The sequence below is a fragment of the Amphiprion ocellaris genome, chromosome 4 (genome assembly GCF_022539595.1).
Source record: "Amphiprion ocellaris isolate individual 3 ecotype Okinawa chromosome 4, ASM2253959v1, whole genome shotgun sequence".
Classification (NCBI taxonomy): domain Eukaryota; kingdom Metazoa; phylum Chordata; class Actinopteri; family Pomacentridae; genus Amphiprion; species Amphiprion ocellaris.
Genome location: NC_072769.1, coordinates 25,718,975 through 25,731,470, shown reverse-complemented (window position 1 = coordinate 25,731,470; position 12,496 = coordinate 25,718,975). Strand labels below are relative to the sequence as shown.

The following is a 12,496-nucleotide window of genomic DNA, read 5'->3' as shown; positions in this document are numbered from 1 at the left end:
GAGGATTCAGAAATAGTTGAAAACATAAGATGTTCTGACATGTAATTGAAAAAGAGATATTTCAGATTCTGCAATACGTCTAAGCTGCTTTGTTTCATTGATTATCTTCCTTTGTGCAAAACGTCGGATTTCTTTCCTCCCATTAAAGGAGTATTCAGATGACACTCTGATATGTTTCAACTATTCACCAGAAGGTTGTTGTAGTCATTGATGAGCTGTTACAATCGGACTGTGTCGTAATACTCCAGTAACTAACTAGCGTTGTGATAATGGGAGACATAGCAGAAAAACTAAGTGAAAGTGTCGAACACCTGCATTAAATTCACTCCTCACTGATCTTGACAAAGTAGCACTCCATTCTTTGGGTTTGCATCTTTGTGGAGAAGCATTCATTCTGCAGCAGGATAACGAGTCAAACACACCTCAAAGCTTCCACTTGAAGACCAAAGATGACCAAGGAGAGCTGACTGTATTAGACTTCCCTCCACTGCAAACCTGACCTCAACCTCACTGAATAATTCTTTGAGCTTTCCAAGATTGACGAACTCAGACATTCCTGACATCACAAGAAGCTTTTTGGAATGTTTATGCTGGGACAACATGCATTATCAAGTTCTAACAAACCAATGGAGTCCATTGCAGCTGTTGTTAAAGCAAGAGGGAATCAGGCCAAATACCAACATACTCTGAAATAAATTTTGTAGAGATTCAGGACTGAAAATGTTGGAGAAGTTTCCACAAGACTTTTTGACCCAACACAATGTGAAGTTTCTGTGAACACTCTGAAAGTCTGAAACAGCAGCTACATACGGAACAGATGGAAACTTCTGGAGCCAGTTCCAGTCAATCTAGCAGAAACAATGTCTATGGAGCAGTTAAAACTTGCGGTGTAACCACTTCTGTACACTGAGAGGCCTTGCAATGTTGTGGCCATTATGTAACATAATTTGGCAAAGGTCGTTCCTAGTTGGTAAAAATGACATTGGAGTGTCTGAAATGGCTTTCAAACGCCAAAAAAAGTAGTGGTTGTTTAGTTGATTGGTACACGCAATGTTGTCCTGGCACACAGTAAACATTTGTTCCCTCAGAAGCTTAGTTTGAATTAAAATGTTTCCCCAGCAGGTGTCAATGGTTGCAGGTAGGCTTTGACCACAGCTGGGTTCCGACAATAAAGACAGAAATTTGACTTTGGAGAGAAGGTGCCTTTTCCTCAGCCATGAATGGGTATATGTGAATGGTTTTCAGTGCTATAAATACCATCAGGAAAAGCTAGGTGACATAAAAGCACCCAGACATTTAATAATTGAGCAATGCGTGGCAGGTGGGCGGAGAGACGGCGGTGCTGACTCATGGCTTCTGCAGCTCCGGAACAATGACGCTCCAGAACAAACAGTCGGCTCTCGGCACGACCGCAGAGTTTGTGCTGAGGCGGGAATCCTGAGGAAGACTTCGGAAGCTCAGTGGCAGCAGCACTCTGCTCGGGAAAATCCTGTTTAATATAATATGAGTGAGACCACTTGCTCCCTCGCTAACACACACACACACACACACACACACACACACACACATGACGCAGCCACAGTGTCAAACGCACACATTCGCACGTTGCTCTTGTTTCCTTCCTACTGAGGAATGGGGGAAGGGGTGAACAGTAGCAGCAGCTCGCTGTCACGACATGGTGGGCTTCGCTCTCCAAATGAAAAACTCAGCACACACTGATGGGCATGGGCACACATCCAACTGTTTAAGGTACACCTAGTGCACAGATTACTAGAGTGGAAGTTGCACTTTTACAAAACTGGTCGTGTGTGTGGGTCTGAATAGACACTACAGGAGTCAAGTAAAATCCCAATACAGAGTATAAAGTCTGTAACCAATATATATTATGTACATTGTTTATTTTCACATACCATGCATGATTTATATTAAAAATCCACATGTATCTTCAATTCCTTTTTGGCTTTAAAACATGAACTTTGTAGTGGACATGTGGTGCCATTGCATACAGTGGAAGATGAGCGCATATGAGTGCATACAGATTAGCAAAAATGTTAACAAAAATATGAGTATGAACTGAAAATGTAATGCTTATCACAAATCTATAGAAAGAAGATATCTAAAATAACCGAAAGAAGTGAAGGACAGATGGGCCACAACATTAAATCCACTGACAGGTGACGTGAAAAACATCGTTCCTTTTGTTAAAGTGCAATACTCTGCTGGAAAACTTTGGCTTCTGGCATCTACACTAATGTTCAAAAGTTTGGGGTCACTCAGGCAATTTCATGTTTTCCATGAAAACTCACACTTTTATTCATGTGCTAACATAATTCCACAAGGGTTTTCTAATCATCAATTAGTCTTTCAACACAATTAGCTAACACAATGTAGCATTAGAACACAGGAGTGATGGTTGCTGGAAATCCCTGTTCCCTGGACTCCATAGAGGAGGTGGGTGAGAGGAGGATGTTGGCAAAGCTCACATCCATCATGGACAATCCCTCTCACCCACTGCATGACACTGTGGGGTCTTTAAGCAGCTCCTTCAGCAGCAGACTGAGACATCCACCCTGCAAGAAAGAGCGCTATCGCAGGTCCTTCATCCCATCTGCTATAAGACTTTACAACATCAGCATCACTGGCTGATGTTAACATAAACTGGACTATATCATTACCACCCCAAACCATAAAATTTGCACTGACATTCTTGCACTGCACATCTCTGCACTTTTAAACTCTATTTTTATTTTTATTTTTTCTGTTAAAAAATTTTGCCACCCTTGTATATATTGTAAATAAAGCTGCTGTAACAATGTAAATTTCCCCTAGAGTGGGGAGAAATAAAGAACTTTATCTTATCTTATCTTTATCTTTATCTTTAAATGTTCCTCTGTACCCCTATGGAGATATTCCATTAAAAATCAGCCGTTTCCAGCTAGAATAGTCATTTACCACATTAACAATGCCTAGATTGTATTTCTGCTTAATTTAATGTTATCTTCACTGAAAAAAATGTTTTTCTTTCAAAAATAAGGACATTTCTAAGTGACCCCAAACTTTTGAACGGTAGTGTATGTGGAGGTCACTTTGACACTCCCCAAATCGTAACGACACTAACCGACATCTGCAGCTTCCCCCAGCACAATAATGTCCTCTAAAACACCACAGAAACTGCTGAAGAGCTCAACGTGTTGATCCAACATCCAAACTCCACAGATCTCCCGTTTAATCGAGCAAGCCCTATCCATGAAGCTTACAGGCCCTGCAACCCCGAGGAACGAAGGATCTGCTGCCAGCATCCCAGTGCCAGAGACCACAGGAGATCCTGTGTTCATGCCCTGTCGGGTAAGAACTGTTTTAGCAGCACAAAGTGAACCAAAAAAGTATTACGCAGATAGCTTTAATGTTGTAGTTCATGCATGTAAATGGCATCTTAGAAAACCACTTATATATTTATGCTTATGTGCTTCTTTTTTCCCCAAAAAATCAAGAAGAAAACTTTTTTTTGTGTTGAACCTGCAACCAAAAACAAATTATACACACCTCTGCTGTAGATTTATTAGCACGGATGTACGCACAAGCATAAACGTATCCATCCGAATTTAAAAATCAAGCAATTCTCTGCTCTTCACTGTATGCTGTATTCATTTTAAATGGTTCTTTGAATCTGGTGTGTTAATGGTAGAGTTTGCAGTTCTGGAGAAAAATAGTTCATATTTAAATAGCTATGATGTGCTACCGTCAGTCTCACTCCCATCGCCTCCTTTCCTTATGTCCTGTGCACAAGCAGGAACATCCACAGGACATGCTGGAATAGATTCGTTTCCCATTTACAGAGACAATTTGTGTTATTGTACACACAGAGCTAACAAGTAGCAGACCAAACTGTTATACTTCTGTTGGTACAACACAGACACATTCTGTGAATGATGAATATTCTGTACTTTAAAAACAAACAAAAAAAAAACCCATGCAATATCCATTTTTCTACATACTGTATACTAGAACATATACATACATACATACATATTACGTAGGTATTTTTCTACATACATAAAATCTATGCAACATAGGTAATAATCTGTGCAATATTAATACTTATGTCTTTATTTCCATTCATGAAGGAATCTGTGCAACACCACTGGCATGTGTGGTATTTCTATAATTTTGACTTACGTATATTTTGGTATATTGTTGTTGTTGTACTACATTTCCTACATGTTTGCACTATGTTTGCTGCTGTACACTACAAATTTACCCACTGTGGGATTAATAAAGGCTTATCTTGTTTTACCTTGAGGAGATATTTACTAAATTTGACACAGAAAAACCCCAGTTATGGATTAGAATCACTGACTTTACCTTTATCTAACTACTTATGCATATACTTTTGGCTACTCTCCTCCTAGTGTAGTAGACACCATCAACCAAACTGCAACAATATACATCCCTCAGCTTTCATATCACATTCAAATGAGTTTCAGCCAACGTGAAACACTTCGTGGTGGTTGCAGGGTGGAGAGAAGTCTGAATGGAACTCTGACATTACTTAAGTACTTCAGAAGCTGAGTTATTACTTAAAAGGAGAACTGCTTTGGCTGCATGTGATGAACAAAAACAAACCAATTCTCTCCATGAATAACTGCAAATGTTCAATCATAACGGTTTTACCTAACTGTCCCATAAACTGCGCAAACTCTTCAATCTTGTAAATCCTTTGCGGTAACTACTGAACTCAGAGATGTACATTAAGTCTGTGAAAATATACATTATGTATTGTACACGCTCGTGTGATGCAGCAGCATTGAATCTGAAGAAGAGAAAATGCTGCTGGTCTCCTGGATCACTCCTGAAGAAATGACCTGCGGCGCTCGGACACCGAGGTTTGTTTAGCTTTCACTCCGTGTGTGAGGATTTTATGAGAACAGTGATTTGGAAGGAAGCATGAATGACTCGAGTGAACGTAAGAGCGAGTGTGCGTGTGCGTACGCGTACGTGTGTGTGTGTGTGTGTGTGTGTGTGTGTGTGTGTGTGTGTGTGTGTGTGTGTGTGTGTGTGTCATCTCCAGCTGAGTGGCAGGATGCAGACAACCAGGAAGAGATAAGCGCGGGTGAATGGAGGGAGCTTTGCATGTGTGTGTATGTGTGTTCGCGTGGGGAAATCACTTCACAAAGGCCTGGAAGTGTGTGTTCCCCTGTCTACCAGCGCGGGGACTTGGAGGAGATAAGCAGACAGCCAAATATTCCCCTTGTGTTTTCCCAGCAAAAACAGGAGGCGGAATACCAACCACTCAGACCGATGCCACAGGGTCAGGCCTGGAATGAGTCGCGTTCCACGTTCTTACAGAAACACACAACCGCTGGCTCCTCACATACTGAAGCAATCTGTTGATGAATCTGTAAATTCATGACATCATGATCTAGCCAAGAAGATGTCTGAAAACGCTCATATGCGTGCACGCAAGAAGGTTTACGTCCAGTTCTACGTGAGCATACGTTTACGTGCATAAGGGCTGATTTATCTGCGTGTGCACGTCTGTTTATGTATTTAAATCTTCAAGGTTTTGAGAATGTACGTGCACATGTTAGATGTGAACACCCAAAAGAGCAATGAAGAGTTATCTCTAGGGCAGCTAAGGGCGAGTGTTTTGGAAATCAAGTCGTGAGGATGCAGGATAAGGATGAGATGAAGAGATGGAATACTCGTTTGTATTCACAGTATGCCACATAAAGCTATTCCATGCGTACCCAGTGATATATGTCAATCTAAACAGAGATTATCAACATGTACAATGAAAAAATTATGAGCCTCATATGAGACACTGCAATCTTTTTTTTTTTTTTTTGGGGGGGGGGGGGGATAAGTTGCTAATCAAAACTGGTGCAAATTAAGTTCCTGTTTCAAAGGAGGGCTGCTTAGAGCAAAAATCATGATCATTTTCTGGTCATTATTGAGGTCACAAATATTTAGATAGCAGTGATAGCTTTGCAAAAATCTTGCATTGATTGACTTTTTTCACATTAGATTTCCTTGCACTGAAAAAAAACTAAACGTTTAAGAACAAATACAGTAATTTGGGTCATGTGCAAGTGATTTAGCGCCCAGTTCTTCTACATAAACAGATAAGAGAGGGACAGCCATCATCTGCATCAAGCTGTCGCAGACCAGTCAAAGCTCTGCAGCTCCACAGTATCATCACATCTAGGCAGGATTCTAACTGAGAGGCATTCAGTCATAATCTCCCCACTGGAAGCTTTGCAACTCCTCAGCCAAGCACATACTCCAAATGTGTAAACCTGTGATTCCTCTCGTACTGAGCAGGATTACCATTACAACAAATCATCAGTGGGGTAAAGCTAACCTGTCTCACAATGGACTAAACCCAGCTCACGATCCCTATTAGTGGGTGAACAAACCAGCGCTTTAGTGTGTGATTTTTACAGAGCAGAGGGCCAAAGTGCACCAACACAAAAACAAGGCTGATTTTTAACACAAGACAAAACAAGAACATCATTGCAAAACAGAGTACCGTGCAATCAACGTTTTATCTCTAGTATCTAGTTTTCATCATTGCTGGAAGCCAAAATCGATTCAAATAATCAACAAACCATATTTCCAAGGTCAAGAATGAACTCTGAACCTCAATTTTTAACTCATAACGGATGAGAAGTCCAAGAAATGCTCAGAATCATGGAGCATTTTCAGCCACATGGCAATTTAGCAAACTCAATCTGCGGATGAGAACCAGGCAGAAGTTTGAAAGTATCCCCGACACTGACCTCAAGTCAAATCATAAATTTTCTGTCAGTCCACTAATCAAGAGCAAACCACGTCATCATGTCAAGGGGAAGTGGAAAAAGTGAGTGTATGGTAAATCATGAAGGTCCAGTGGAGGACATAAACAGATTGATATTTAATCCAAGTGGGCAAAATGATTTGAAAATGTGTTAGAAAAGTAACAAAAGTGACATTAAACATAAAATGAAATGACTTGCTAAAATGTGGACACATGATGCTGCTAAAAAAGAAAAAACAATCAATCATAGTAAGCGCTGGAACTCTCAAGTGTGTGTGCAGTTGGCTGCAAGAGATGCCAGTGTGTGAATATAAAACATTCTTTATGTACAGTGATATTACTAGCAAATAAAAACACTGCCTGTGTTTTCTTTCTCAGTTATTTTAACCTACAAGACTCGCTCAGTTGCTCAAACATACGTAGACTGACTGTCTCCCTGTAACCTGCCGGGCTTCCATCCAAACACACACACACACACACACACACACACACACACACACACACACACACACACACACACACACACACACACACACACACACACACAGGGTAAGTTCTTAGCATAGCTAAAAGCCACAGAATCACGGGATTGCAGTATCAACATAAAATCACCCACACAGAGATCAGTGTAACATGCACAGGAAAAACACACACACACACACACTGGCCAGTGTCCAGGGTTGTCAGGTTTGTGTATTTGGTATGTGAGGAATGTGTGTTGGTCAGCTTGTGGACGCTCAGTGCCCTGGGTGGAGCTCTTATCAGTCTGACGTGTCATCACAGACAACATTAAGGCCACAAAGTACCATTAAGACACACGTGAACAAACAAACAACACACAAAGTCAGACGGGTGCAATTTAAACAGGCTTTAAAAGATGATTAGTGGTCTTGCAGCCTCCAGACGTATCTCTTAGAAATTTGTACAAAGGGGAGGAAAGAAGGTGAGATGAGGAGAGGAAGAGGAGAGGAAGAAGTTCAGATTCCTCTACCTGCTCTCCAGGAATGATGCTTGTGGTGTCGGAGTATTAACATACAGCAAAAATCCACACTGAGACAAAGACTAGTGATGAATAAAGTATTCTTCATGTTAAAGACAAACAAACGTCTTTTCCCTGGATAGCACAAAAACATACCGTAGATGTTAAACTGTTCAGCACTAGAAGTTGGCATAGGTTTTAAGTCATGTTTACTTATCCTTTCCAGCTGTTTCTCATCTCCATTGATGGTTGATTTAACATCTGCACACACATGCAAACACACACACACACACACACACACACACACACACACACACTATCAAATAGCGTATCCAAATGCACTGCAATATTTTTTGCTCATCCTGCATTTCCTACATCTGGACCGCACAATTTTTATACAAAATTATTGTATGACAGCGTATTTTAAAACAACAAACAGTGATTTATTGGAAAGTTTGCAGTTAGTTTTGGGCAGACTTTCCCACTCTCTGCATCATTAATGAAACTCCAGTATCACATTAGTAGCAGAGTTAAATCACAACCAGCCCCACAAACATGATAACGCTGTCAATGGAAACTGAAACTGAATTTTTTGGACCCCTAAAGAGATTTTAGTCAGTACTAAAGCAAAATCACCAGCACAATAAGATAAGACAATTCAAAATAAAAGCATCTAAGTGAAATTTTTAACTTGCTTTGTAAACTGGAATTTAATTTTCTTGCATGTTTGTTTATCAATACCTGAAAAATGCAGATTTCTGTCAAGTGCAACAGCACAGACTTATTGCCTTCACTGTACACAGACCAATTATGTTCACTGTTGTGCAGAGTCACCCCCCCAAAGGTCCGCTCAGAGCCAAGATAAACCCTGAACAGCAACAAATACTGTACACACAGGGCTCAAAGCATGTGCTTAAAGAGAGGAGGAAAGATTAATACAGTGACTGTGTAAAATCCTAAGTGAATCTCCAGGCTTTGTAATGAAAAACACAAGTTTATGGGTGGAACACAAAGACACCCCTATAAAAGAGCTATAAAACACTGAGGAATAAACTTGCATTTTCTTTTATGTGTTTAAAATGTGACAACTACTCACTGACAGCTGAATTTCTAATTTCATTACAGATTTTCCTCTCTTATTAAGCAGACAACACGTTAGGTCAAACATGGTTACTGTTGTTCCACAGCAGCTCCAGTCTGTCATTAAATGTCCAACAAAAATGTGATAACTGTGGCTGCATGTGCGTGCCTGTGTGTGTGTGTGTGTGTGTGTGTGTGTGTGTGTGTGTGTGTGTGTGTGTGTGTGTATGTGTGTGTGTGTACAGAGGAGTTCAGCTGTTTCTCATCTCCATTGATGGTTGATTTAACATCTGCACACACGCGCAAACGCACACAAACACACACAGCCTATCCATATGCGCATCGATATTTTGGTTACAGGTGATGGACGCGCTGGACGTGTGTGTGTGCGCGCAGTGAAAAAGTGCACAAAGCTTAGCGGGACCGTCACCGGGCTGCACGTGGCATCCATCTGCGGGATCACCCGACTTACCGGTTATAAAGGGTGGGGAATGAGGGGCATCTGGACCGGAGAGCGCGCGCACACATGCACAAACACACATCCATGCGCGCTGTCATCGCTCATACACACATACACGTGCCACCTCAGAGCCAGCGGCAGGAGGATCACTGTGAGCAGACGCGCAAAAACACATTTCATGTCACTTTGCGCGTAAAAACTGAAACCAACTATGAGTCGGGACTCACCAGCTTTGCACGGGTCCTTGTAGTCGATGGTCTCCGTTCTGTCCTCTTCATAATATTCATAGTCGGGCTCCTCGTAGTCGAAACAGTTACAAATAGTCACTTTGCCCCAGAAAGTCAAGCCGGCAAGCACCAGCGTGATCCAGCGCATCTTAGCGGCCAGTGCCGTTGGCACTCGGTCCATCTGAGGACTGAAACAAACGAATAAAGGCCTCTCTGCTCGTCTCCTCTGCTGTCAGGAGACGGTCAATCCACTGTCCGGGGAAAGCAGCGGCGAGCAGGAATTTATCGGCTCATCGTGACGATCGGAGCCCTCTGTGACGGTCTGCGGTGTGGATACTGAGGGTCGCTGCTGTAAGTTACTCTGGCCGCCTCTCCTCCATCGTAAAAGTACGCTGAGGTATCTGCGCGTCCGTCCCGGTGTGTCTCAGTCAGCAGAGAGTCCGCTGAGGAGCTGCGCAGTCCTCCGCTGTGGCTTCGCAGGTGAAGCTGCTGCGGGACAAACAGGAGAGAGAAGCGGTGTGAGGGGAGGGGGGATCAGGACCGGGTGATCTCTGAGCGTAAAGACGCACGGCGGTGTGTCTGCTGCACACACAAGAAACATCCGCCTCGCATATTTCCAGCCAGCACTGTTGTCTCTCGAGCAGCGCAATCTCTCCCTCTCCTCCTCCTCCTCTCTCTCTCTGTCTCTCTCTCTCTCTCCCTCTCTTGTGTCCGGTGGTGCTGCTGTCTCTCTCTCAGCCCGAGTCAGCGCACCGCCCTCACACACAAACACACACACTCACCGCCACATACCTGCACTGGTCGACCCAAGTGGTGCAGAACCAAAACTTTTGTCTCTATTCACTGAGCATTTGCAGCCGTTTTCATATCCAGTGAACCCCACCAACACCACACCAACAAACTGGAGGCACAAAAACCTCCCCAGCAGTCGAATAACCTCTCAAATACACATCAGAGGCTTCTTTGTGATCTTGGCGCGGTGACAGTAGAGGAAGCGCACTCTGATCATTGCAGGTTATTGAGCCTCTGCTCACACAGATCTGTAAAAATCATACTTAGAGTGAAAAACCGGTAGCGGTAAAAGTAACACGGCGGCCACAAATTTGCCTGTGGGTTTTAGTAGCTGTTAACTGGTTATTTAGAGGCAGGTGCCAAGTAGGTGACAACAAACCATAAAGGCTCAGAAGTACTAAAGACTAGGACACATTTTTAGTCAGTCTTTATACTGCCTCTCCTCTGTCATCTATCACAGAAAGGCTGAAGTTTTAAAAAATGGTATTACGCAAAGCATTTACGCATTCTAGAGTTTGTGCGTAAAAAGAGTCGCACCTCAGGCCTCGGCATCCCGCCGCGCAGATCGAGACTGGATTACAGTATTTTAGCTATAGTAGTGCAGAAATAAGAGCCAGAAATAATATTTACTTCATCATCATGTAGCAAAACGCAAAATGTATGAAGCGAAATGTCTGGGAAATGTTAAAAATCATCACCAGGAATCGAATATTTAAAGCCAACACTCGGATTTGAGTTTTATTTTACAGTTCAAGTGTTTCGTTAATGCTTTATTTCTGTTGATTCACAAATCAGTTCAAGCTGATTAGTCTGGCTTAGATAGATAGATAGATAGATAGATAGATAGATAGATCACCTATGATGTATTCTCTAATCTGTCATAACCTTGCCAGCAGTAGTTGGGTCAATAACAGATGAGTACACCGAGTTCACGTGGGTTCATGATCCTCCGCTGCATCCCTGACACCCACGGGTCCAGTGGAGCTGCCTCCACTCCGCGTGTCAATGTGAGCGCAAGAAGCCACGGCAGGGGGGGTTAAAAGTGAAGAAAATACTATTTAGAGCCACTATGACTTCTTCTTTTCCTTAATTTTGCACGGGCTGTAAAGTTGTCAACAACCATCCACAATCTCCCAAGTGCAGCCTATACAAGCACACACGCGCGCACACACGCACGCACGCACACGGCAGACAGAAGCAGTAAAAATAAAACAGCAGCAGTTGTTGACAGACAAGCAGCGCAGCCTGTGAACACCTTGCCAAGGTAAATCCTTCTGAGACAAGTTCAGCCTGCGTCTCCGCAGCTTACCTGCTGCGTTTACCTGCCCGGAGCGCATCGGTCTGCTGCGGCGTCACGAAGATACCCATCATGCTCCAAATGCAGGGTCCCTCTCCGGGGGTTTCAGAGGAAGGGGGCGGGGGGGGGGGCCCTCCGGTGTCACTCGGAACCGGCAGTTCCGAACGTGCCCGTCTCCCCCATTTATTACCGGGAGATTACCGGTGCGCTGTCTCTGCTGCTCCCGACTAATCCTGCCCTCTGGGAGAGGTAGCGGCGCGCTGACGTCACGCTATCAATCCCGCCGCAAGCTGTCCACTATACACGCCCCGAGGCATGGACACAAATCCCCTAGAGGCAACACACACACACACACACACACACACACACACACACACACACACACACACACACACACACACACGGAGTTAATTTAGTGCAGGTCAACACACTCCTGATTGTTGTCCAGGAATAGTTGACAACCTGAGTGTTCTTGTAAGAAGACAAAAGGAGCAACTGAAAAACAACCAAAGTGAGCAATTAGAATCAGCAGAGATCCTGGTTCTGATGTAAACTGCTCACTAAATGTTAAAGCCAAGACCAGTGCTGGCTTGTTGTTCAAAACTTTGGTGTTAGAGGACCCAGAAAAGTAACTTGGAAACACAAGACTGAATGTGACTGTAAAAAAAAACAAACAAACAAAAAAACATCACCAACAGAGAGTGCTGGAGCTCTACTGCTTAGCTCAGCAAAAGTGGACAATGAAATACTGTTAAAGCAAGCAATAAGGTTTACTGTGGGGTTTAGTTTTTTGGTGTCTGAGGTGCGTTGTTGTGTTATGAGAAGAAGAGCTGTATATTTTATTTGTACTGTAAAAGCACAAGTA

The 12,496-nt window shown here is 43.0% G+C and overlaps 1 protein-coding gene across 1 annotated transcript in view; it reads right to left on the bottom strand.

The window, feature by feature from the left end:
• tll1 (tolloid-like 1) overlaps positions 1 to 10,223 on the bottom strand; it is a 65,234-nt gene extending 55,011 nt beyond the window's left edge. Inside the window, exon 1 of the mRNA XM_023287853.3 lies at positions 9,543 to 10,223. Coding sequence (XP_023143621.2) covers positions 9,543 to 9,723 — 181 coding nt within the window. The 5' untranslated portion in view covers positions 9,724 to 10,223. The remainder of the gene's footprint in view (positions 1 to 9,542) is intronic.
• Between the last annotated feature and the right edge of the window lie 2,273 nt (positions 10,224 to 12,496).